At 42.5% G+C, this 10831-nt stretch overlaps 1 protein-coding gene across 1 annotated transcript; it reads left to right on the forward strand.

Moving 5' to 3' along the window:
* The first annotated feature begins 10013 nt into the window (after positions 1-10013).
* On the forward strand, positions 10014-10577 carry LOC134635285 (claudin-4-like). Its single transcript, XM_063484683.1, has one exon. The coding sequence runs from the start codon at positions 10014-10016 to the stop codon at positions 10575-10577; it is 564 nt and encodes a 187-aa protein (XP_063340753.1).
* The last annotated feature ends 254 nt before the right edge of the window (positions 10578-10831 follow it).

The following is a 10831-nucleotide window of genomic DNA, read 5'->3' on the forward strand; positions in this document are numbered from 1 at the left end:
TTGCAACCGCCACACCCGCCAACAGGCCCCGCTCACCTAAGGCCTCAGCGATAAGCCGCCGCAATTCATCCTTCTTCACCACCACAGGAGCATGCACATCAAAATGGCTGGCAATAAGCAGCAAATCCTCCTTCCTACACTTGTTCAACTGCTGCAAGGTAGGAGTCTTAGCGAACTTATCCAAATCAAACTCCATTTGCGGCCAACAACACAAACCAGCCACCAAACAATAGGCACACAAAGTAACAAACACCCACACGCCTACACGAACCCCACAAAACACAAACGGGCAAGGACGAGCCCCCAATTATGTTACACACCTGCCTGGGGGGGGGCTGGAGTGCAACACAAGAAAAATAATAAAAAGAAGTAACTCACACAGCCACAGCTTTACAATGACTAGTCGTTTTATTAACTTGACAGGTAGCGAGCGTCAGGGTGGGCATGGCCAAAACAACAAACAAAACACACTGAAAATGAGTCAGAACTAACTTACCTATAGTGAGTCAACCCCAAAAGAAAATACAAACCTCTAACCTGTCTCCCTACCCGAAACAGGAGAAAAAGGTTGTAAAAGAAATGGCTTCCCACCCCTACAGCTACCATGTCCAGATAAACGACTCTCTACACTGTTTTTACTGCAGCCTAGCTCTGTCACACGGCACGAAGGGCCCCGAACGCACAGCTCACTGGAAACAGGAAGTAGGAGGAGGGGCTGCCGGCCCAGTCAGGTCCCAATTTGTAGCTGGCCTCATTCCCTCTTCCACCAATGATCAGCCTCCACCTGGAAACTTACATAACACAGACATCACAGAGTACACACAATGCCCCCGCATGGTGTGGCGAGTAACAGCACCACACGGCAACAATGACCTGGGTCATAACAATGCGAGCTGATTTGCGATGTGCACCGCTGGCGCGGCCATTTATTTTTTGATGCACCTTCTCAAATTAATTCACTGCGTGTCGTGCCCAGGGCTGGATTGGGACAAAAAAAACAGCCCGGGCATTTTGACTAGAGACCGGTCCACCAGGTATTATAGGAAAAGCCATAAAGCCTTTGAATGAAAACAAACGCTGCTGTGACAGTGATGTACACTGTCTTGTTGGTATATGTATGATTTCTATACATTTTACGTCAGATAAAAACTTTGGTTGTAAGCTTCAGATAATTATTTAATAACAGCTAAACATTTTAAATGAAAATAAGAAATTATTTCTTTGTGCTCCCCTCTCCCTGTTAATGCCCTACCTGGCCCCCCTGGCAAAACTTTGCTAGACCCACCCCTGCACAGTTACCAGCTACCAGCTACTTAGAAAAGGATCCTGGTGTTATTTGTCTCTCAGAAACAGTTCATAACGTTCCTTCAACTCATTCATGTCACCTAAAAGGTGAACCTGTTTCTCCATCACCTGTCCAGCTCTGATGATTCAGTAAGGACATCTCCTGGTTTCATCTTCATGTTTCCCTCTCACCAGATATCCAAACCGACATCATGACCAGCAGCTTTTACGGCTGTGGCTCCAGCAAACATCAGCTGATACTAGAAATTTATATTAAATAAATTCTAACAACAGCTGATCAAGCTTAAACGGCTGCTGTTGTTTAGCGCGACATCCGCTGGTTTCCTCTTTCTGGCGCGAAGTGGGCGATAAACAAACGAGAGAGAAAAGCCGATCAGCTGATCATTGATCAGTTTCATGATTGAAGCAGCAACAGGAGAGGGAGGGGGAGAGAATGAGAGAAGAAGAGGCAGCTGCAGCGTAAATACAGAATAACTCCAGCTTTGTGTCTTTTCCATTGTAGCTGAAGTACGGGACAAACTGCGTCCCCTCTCAGCTCAACACGAAACGCTTAATAATTTCTCTGAATGCGGGACGATTCCGTCTTTTTACAGGACGGTTGGCAACTCTACTTATGAATAAAATAAAGTTCACTATCAGTAACATCATAGCACCCACCCAACAGTATATAAACTCCGTCATGCTAGCTAGTACACAGTACAAGTTATTGTAACTGACTGTAAAAACTCAGCACAACGAAAATAAACTCCACCTAAACTTGGTTTATATCTGACTCAGATAGACTGCAGGTCATAACTTCTTACCTGAAGTTCAGTTCACCTGACACTCGGACCGGCGGCCGCCTCGGGTCTCTCCTCTTGCCTCCCCTTTCTCTCATCCACCTGCTGGCCTCCACCATTCGCTAATGTTACTGAATCTGTGGAAGCTCCAATGCCACCACCAAACAACTGAGTTATTTTTACACACCGGCCAGCATCTGGCCAATCCACCACCTTTCATTGTTACAAAAAAAACAAAACAAAACAAAAAAAAAATCCAGTCCAGCTATGGTCGCGCCATCAGTTAACCCTTCGCGTGCCAACTGTGGCACGGGTGCCCAGGGTTGCCGACCCCTGGTCTAAGCTCTAGTGAACCTGTAAAAGTGCAACCTTCTCCGTTTCCTGTCTGAATCCCACTTTTTCAAGTTACAACCAAAGGACTAGTAGTTAATATTTGAAGACAAACATGAAAAATTGCAGGTATCTGTGGCAATTCTCTAGCAACCAAAGAAATCAATAAGATTTAAAGTGATATTTCTGCTGCAGCACATTCCTTTAACCAATATCACCCAGCAACAGCAACATCCAGGAACCAGTGACAGCCAGTTGGGAAATAAACATTTTTCCAAAGCAACTAATGGCTGTGTTACATCCTACATGGTAGACCACTTTTTAGTAATGTGCACTTGACATCACATTAGAAAACTAAACAGAAAAAGCAAAGGGATCTAAAAAAACAAAAAAAACAAAAACAAAACAAGAAGGTATATTAAACTCTAAATAGGAAACAAAAGTCAATAAAAAACTAAATTCAAAACATTAGTAAAGTAAAGTAATCCAGGCAGGCACCAAGACACCATACAAAGTCAAATACACTTCCCAGAGGTTTCTTGAGAATCTTTTATACAAAATAAAACTCTCTAAACATATCTCAGTTCGGAAACTAAAGGAGGTGTTAGATAAGACACGTCTAAGTTTTCTTAGAACCGACTGTGATGTAAAAAAGAAACTTGGCAGAAGGAACAACTTGGCTTGAAATCCAAAGGTGAATTATCATACCACTTGCTGTGACTAAGTCTTTCATTTTCTGCAGGCATTTGTGATCTGCTGCAACTTGTCTATCGAATATAGTGTCTGGGCACACGGGCATACATAATTGTTCAAAATTGTAACTTCAATGCTGAAAGCTTGATGATTGTTGCCTGCCATTGCTTTAAACATTTGAAATGCCTGAAGCTTAATTTTACTGACCCAGCTCAACTGCATTGCATTATGAAAACATGTACCATGCATTAATGTAAAAGCAGAATAGGATGCTGAAGATAACACCGAATGAATCAGAAACTGGAGCTGCATTTGTTGAATTTGCTTTAAAAAATGTAAATAACACATAAATGGGATCAGAAGTGCCTGAAAAGCTGAAAGGCCTTTGAGTTAAATAATATTTTCTGGACAATGGAGCAGACTTACTGTACTGCTTTATTAGGGATACCGATTAGTTTGCCAAAGCTGAAGCTAATATAGTTGCTATCTGATAAAGTTTCCCTGATAGAGGAAACAAGTTTACCTAATAAAGTAGACAGGTACTCATACATTATTTTCCCACAGGTACAGAAAGCCTACACCTTAACTTTCATTTGACCTCTGTCTGCCCACACTTGAAAGCTGAGTTGGACAGCTACCACAAACCAAACAACCTCTGGCACTAATAACAAAACAAAATTAAAGTTGTTTAGCCTCCCAGCATGTTAAATCCCTCAAAAACATGCATTGTTGTATTCTGCGAAATAACGAAATGGCACACTTTCAAAAGGACTTTTAGTCTGCAGCCCATTGTTATTGGGCGGTGTGAAAAAAAAAGAAAATGGCATGCAGGTCAGAATGCCACTTTCATGACTAGCATCTTGCTTGTTATGAGGATAAAATGGGCAAGAGGGGGCTGAAGATGGATGTTTATGGGCTCAAATTGTAGTCATAAATATTTTGTACTTGTAAATCAAATGTGTATACATATACATATATACACTAGGCGTCCCACGGCAGCTTACACCAAAAAGACCAGAGTTTTATCCACAATGCACATGTGCAAAACATGAACACATTACACTGACAGTCTACAGGAGAAAGCACAGTTTTCATGAACAATAGCAGACTGTGGCCACAAGATGGCAATAATGTAAAGGTTAGATGCATGAAAGGAGAAAGAGTTCTATACTTTGGTACTTTCTTTTCTCTGCCCCTGAAGGATATGTTGTTTTAGCTACTTTGTTCTTGCCCACGCCTGGTTGTACACATTACAACTTAGAACTTAGAGTGGAAGGGCATCAAGAATCCCTATTTAAATAATTCTCTTTAAACATAATACTGTTTTTTGGGGTGGTGGTGGGGGGGGGGGGGTGCTTAGATTATGGGTGAGATTGTGTTATATTATGAAAAGTAGGATATGACATGTAAAAATTCTTTTAACTTTGATAAATATCCCAAATGTTCTAATGAAATTAATTATTTCAATCATTTTAAGCTAAATAAAGTTAATGTCGTCTCTAGCAAGTGAGTCATCTCTGAGCCTATAATATCTCCCTCAAGGCTTCTGCAGCAATAAATCGTGTGTGTGAATGTGTAAAGCTTTGAATGCACAGTAAGAGCAGAAAAGCCAAACACTAAATGGAAGCTATGAATGCCCCTTTGCCACTTTTTTCCTCTAAAAACTGACTCTAGTGATGGGTCCAAACACCCTAAATCAGTGCATATACAGCACTGTTTGTTGGAGACTCTCCACAATTTAACTGTTTCACAGCAGGTGGTTCCTTGGCATTTGGACACTGGTTGAATGCAACTATGAAGGGCCAAAATGCACTTTTTTTAAATGCGGTTTTTATCCTTCAAGCTCGGGTCCTCTACCAGAGGCCTGGGAGCTTGAGGGTCCTGCGCAGCATCTTAGCTCTTCTGGACAGAGATCTCTGATGTTGTTCCTGGGATCTGCTGGAGCCACTCGCCTAGTTTGGGAGTCACTGCACCTAGTGCTCCAATTACCACGGGGACCACTGTTACCTTCACTCTCCACATCCTCTCGAGCTCTTCTCTGAGCCCTTGGTATTTCTCCAGCTTCTCATGTTACTTCTTTCTGATGTTGCTGTCATTCGGAACCGCTATATCTATCACTATGGCCGTCTTCTTCTGTTTGTCTACCACCACTATGTCCGGTTGGTTAGCCACCACCATTTTGTCCATTTAGTCCCATAGGATCTTAGCTTGGTCATTCTCCACCACCCTAGGGGGCATCTCCCATTTTGACCTCGGAACTTCCAGGCCATACTCGGCACAGATGTTTCTGTACACTATGCCGGCCACTTGGTTATGGCGCTCCATGTATGCCCTGCCTGCTAGAATCTTGCACCCTGCTGTTATGTGCTGGATTGTCTCAGGGGCATCTTTACACAGCCTGCACCTGGGGTCTTGCCTGGTGTGATAGACCCCAGCCTCTATGGATCTTGTACTCAGAGCTTGTTCTTGTGCTGCCATGATTAGTGCCTCTGTGCTATCTTTCAGTCCAGCCACTGGTAGGATTTATGGATATCAGCCACCTCCTCTATCTGCTGGTGGTACATACTGTGCAGGAGCCTGTCCTTCCATGATGGTTCCTCGTCTCCTTCCTCTTTCTTGGGTTTCTGCTGCCTGAGGTATTCACTGAGCACTTGGTCAGTTGGGGCCATCTTCCTAATGTATTCGTGAATGTTCGATGTCTCATTCTGGACTGTGGTGCTGACACTCACCGGTCCCCGGCCTCCTTCCTTCCGCTTAGCGTACAGCCTCAGGGTGCTGGACTTGGGGTGAAACCCTCCATGCATGGTAAGGAGCTTTCTTGTCTTTATGTCAGTGGCTTCTATCTCCTCCTTTGGTGAACTTATTATACCAGCTGGGTCCCTGATCATGGGCAGGGCGTAGGTGTTGATAGCCCGGATCTTGTTCTTACTGTTCAGCTGACTCCTCAGGACTTGCCTGACCCTCTGCAGGTACTTGGTGGTTGCAGCTTTCCTAGGGTCCTGCTGATCTTGTATAGTTCTATGCATTCCAGGATCCAGCTGTGGGGCATTGAGTCACAGGCCTTCTTGTAATCAATCCAGGCAGTGCACAGGTTGGTCAGCCTAGTCTTGCAGTCTCGGCTGACTCGGCTGACTGTTCGGTCTACCAGTAGCTGGTTTTTGCAGCTCTGGTATTCTTGCCCATCCCTTCTGTGCCCCATCTGTGCCCCACTCATGTATTGACCCATGTGCCTGTTCATCTTAGCCGCTATGATGCCTGACAGGAGCTTCCACGTGGTGCTGAGGCAGGTTATTGGTCGGAAGTTGGAGGGGACTGGTCCCTTCTGGGGGTCCTTGAGGATCAGGACTGTCTGCCCTTTGTTTAGCCATTCTGGGTGTCTCTCGTCAACTAGCAGCTGGTTCATTTGTGCTGCTAGGCACTCGTGGAGTGCAGTCAGCTTCTTCAGACAGTAGGCGTGAACCATGTAGGGGCCTGGTGTTGTCCAACTCTTCATACTGGAGACCCTTTCTTGGATGTCTGCCACTGTGATGGTTACTGGACCCTGTCGGGGGGTTGCTGTGGTCTGCCCTCAGATCCACTAGCCGCTGAGCATTGCTGCTATGGGTTGCATCCTTCTCCCATATGCTCTTCCAGTATTGCTCTCCAGCCTTGGTGGTGCTGTTCTCATATTGTTCCCCTGCCACTAAGAGTACACCTTTGCTGGTTCTGTGGAGAACACCTGGTTTATCCTCCTGCCTTCGATCTGCTCCTTGTGGCTGTTCAACTTGTTGCCAAGCATCTCACTGATCACTGCTGCCATGGTGTAGATCAGCTTGTTAGTCTTGGTAATGGTGGCTGTAGGTATCATCCGTAGTGCTGCATTAACATCATCTACCAGACCTTCTGAGGGTACTTCACATAGTCTTGGTAACTGGCTACAGGGGATCCAGGTTTCAAGCTTGGCCATGATCCTATCTTTCAGGTCAGTTCCTCTTGCACTCAATGATCCTTCTTCTATCGCACTACCCCCCGGACCTGGCGTCCAATATGTGAAATTGCAGGAATGTCTTAACCCTTTGAGGTCCACACCAAGAAAAAAGCAATGGAATTTTATTTTTGTTTGCATTTCTTATTGACTTGGGTGAGTAATAACCACAATCAATATTTTTTTCACTAGACCCTGTAGTTTTTAAAATATTGATCTCTACCAAATGGTTGAGATGTCACTTAATGGTAAACGTATGAAATGTCATGCAAATACAAGTACAGTAGATAATATGGTTGAAAAAATCAAATAAAGGGCCAAATTATAATTAAATTAATAACAAAGACTATCCAGGGCATTGGATATAGTTTATTTCTAGTAGCATGCCAGTGACCATTGCTGGTTTTCATTCCATCAAAGAAAAGTATTATATCAAACAACATAATACATATTTTTTTAATCTGCAAATGTGAAAAATGTGCAAAAGCACAAAATACAGGCCACTTCTGATTGAATGTTACTGTGCAAAATCATTTTTGTTTTTTAAAAAAATTAAATAAAAATAGAGCAAATCAAGCACATCAGCTTGTAGTTTTGGTTGTTGGGGTCTTAGGGTGTAACATTTATTCTGTAGTCTTAGAGAGCTGAATCATGGTTATCCAACTCTAGATGCTGGCTTCTTAACTTGGTTCAGACACAGCCAGGCAGAAACCTTTTGAGAGCCATTGGTTTCTGGTCCAGTAGGGCACAGTCCCTCTTGTAGACTAGGTATTCAAGTCAAGAATGTATCCGAACAGTGGAATATGCCATCTCCTTAACTTGTAACTTATAACTTGTCTTATACAGTTGTAATAGCATATCAGAAAGCTTAATTCCTCCCATATGGTAATTATATACAGGGATGAATGATGGGCATGAAATTGTGACCTTTGCATTGGACTCTTTGCTCCACCGTTTGATCAATGAAAGAGGCATGAACCCACAGGCATTGTTTAGAAGGTTGACACATTTGTTATTAAACAATTTTATTGCAATCAGACCTTCGTCAGACCTTTAATAACAGGCTCCATGGCCCTTCTTCATCAGGTCTTTGTCTGCCATCAGGGGAGCTCCACCAGTGCAGTTAGGTCATACAGCACCAATGCACCTGACACCCAAGGAGGTGTGCAAGTGGACCAAGCTAAAACTTGTGAAGAGCTGAGGTTCTTTCATGGGTTTGCATACTGTTTTTTTAAAACTTTGGCCCCTAGAGGTAGCTTCTGTTCATTTTCACTGAGAGGAGCATTGAAGAATGTGGATTCCCCTTGATACAGCAGCAAGTCGTGGACGATGCCAGATGAACTTTAAAGCCCCACTTATCTGGTTTGTTGGCAGTATACTGGTGGAGACTGCCAGCCCTTGTGGCTTCATATGAAACCATCCACCTCAAACATACTGTGGTTGAAGGTGGATGGTATCATGAGACACCGCTCACGAATCTGCCACAGGACCATGTGATTTTAGCCATGTAATTGTTTAGCGTCCATATACTACTTGTTAAACATGAAATTATAAATTTGACAACTTAGTAATATTAATTTACCAGCTACTGTAATTTGATTAAAATGGTAAATGGCCTGTATTTGTATAGCACTTTTACTTAGTCCCTATGGACCCCAAAGCGCTTTACACTACATTCAGTCATCCACCCATTCACACACACATTCACACACTGGCGATGGCAAGCTACATTGTAGCCACAACTGCCCTGGGGCGCACTGACAGAGGCGAGGCTGCCGGACACTGGTGCCACCGGGCCCTCTGACCAGGTAATCAGGTAATCAGTTGTGATATTTCCACATGTTACTCTTGATTTTTACGATATTTACTAATATTAACTCAGAAGTTACAAAAATGATTTACTGAGGAAATTATTTCAGCATGTTCTTGCTGTGCTAACACTTAATGTGATTCATCAACAGCAATGGATAAACAAAATGGGTCTAGTGGTCTGATTTTATGGCAAATAATCAATTTTAATTTCACCTTTTTAATGCTGTCAAGTGACAACACTATCATATATCAAAAAATTATACCTTCCTACCTTAGTTTCATCAAAAACACTCAAAATATGTTGGATGGTTATTTGTTTCTGACTTCCTGGTTGGGAAAGGGATAAGAAGAGCCAACCGTTTACATTCACAGTGCCTTCTGGTGGATTTTTTGGCATTACAGATGTAGACCAATTGGTAGAAAAGACTCAATAAGGTAGGTCAATTTCAGTGAAAGCCTCAGTTAGATATAGGGCCTAAAAAATGTACTCTACCAATTAGAAATATCCTGTCTCAGAGTGATGCTGAAAAACTAGTTCATGCATTTATTACTTCTAGGGTGGACCTAGAAGTAATAAAAGTAGAAGTAATATGTCCTAAAAACTCCCTGAAAAGCCTTCAGTTAATCCAAAATCCAAAATATAATTTATTTATTTTTTTTGCATTAATCCCTTTCAATCATTACTTGTTTTTAATGGTCTGTATTTATTTATACTTTACTATTGCTCTGGTCTCTGTTAATCAATTAATTTAAATAATGTGTTTGTCTTTTAAGTCCTATCCCCAAATTATTTTCCTAAAATATAAAGTTATTTAGTTTTTATTAATTATTCCTTCTTACATTGCAATTTTTCTGATGCAACATAGTGTTTTATTCTATTTTGTATAGTATACTATTCTATTTTATCTTCTATTTTTTCTTTTGTCTTAATTTTTGCTGCTCTTAATGATAATGATAAGGGGCCTCAACACAGGCTTCATATGGACACACCCCCAAGTGAGTGAGAAAGCCACAACCCATTTGCGCTGAGTATTTAAGATGCCTGCTGAGCACTTACTGAGCAGATACTTTACTGCAGCTCTTAAGAACACACCAACTTCCTGTTTTGAAGAGATCAAAAGAGCTTCATTATGGATGCTGGTAGAAGACAGATTTTGGGTTTGGCTTTAGCCATCATTGGTGTATTGGGGACTATCATGATCTGTGCTCTCCCTGCCTGGAAAGTCCTCATTAATACTTCTGTGTACTCTCGTGAAATTTATGGAGCATGGCATGGTTTATGGAAAATCTGTACAATATACGCCACAGGCAAGATGGAATGCGTTGGGTATGAGGTTTTTGCACCACTGGTAGATGACACCACGAATGCTACCAGAGCACTCGTCATTATCGCAATCCTCAGTGGGATCTTTGGAATCCTGCTTGGTGTGGCCGGGAACAAGCGCACTAACTTCATGTCGGATGATGGGCAAAAGCGCAAAGTGGGCTTTGCTTCTGGGGTTGTCTTCATAATTGCAGGTTTCTTGGTGCTCATACCTGTCTGCTGGATTGCCAACATCACCATTCGTGATTCCTACGAGCTCAGAAATGACAGTAGTGTCAGCATAAAGCTGGGAGCCTCACTCTACATTGGCTGGTTCACCACTGGGCTTCTGTTCCTGGCAGGAGGCCTGCTCCTGTACCGGCAGGAATGATACTGTCATACTGAAAGAAAGGCATTCATTATCTCAGCTATGTAAGGCTTGCTTTTTTTCCCCCAGCTCATTGAAAACAAGAGTAATGTTTGTTTCCAATGTTTTCAGAAAATATTTCTGTTATGAACTTCTGTTTTTCCCTTTAGTGATGACAATAATAGAGCCTGAAATGTAATGAAAGTATGGAGAAATGTTATCAATATGAGTGTGTAACTTAAGTTCTTTCTTTATCCCCCCCCCCATGTGAAATTATT

This window comes from Pelmatolapia mariae, linkage group LG10_11 (assembly GCF_036321145.2).
Source record: "Pelmatolapia mariae isolate MD_Pm_ZW linkage group LG10_11, Pm_UMD_F_2, whole genome shotgun sequence".
In the NCBI taxonomy this organism is placed as follows: Eukaryota; Metazoa; Chordata; class Actinopteri; order Cichliformes; family Cichlidae; genus Pelmatolapia; species Pelmatolapia mariae.

Coding starts and splice junctions, on each gene's coding strand:
- LOC134635285 (XM_063484683.1), top strand. CDS start 10,014: ATGGATGCTGGTAGAAGACAGATTTTGGGTTTGGCTTTAGCCATCATT.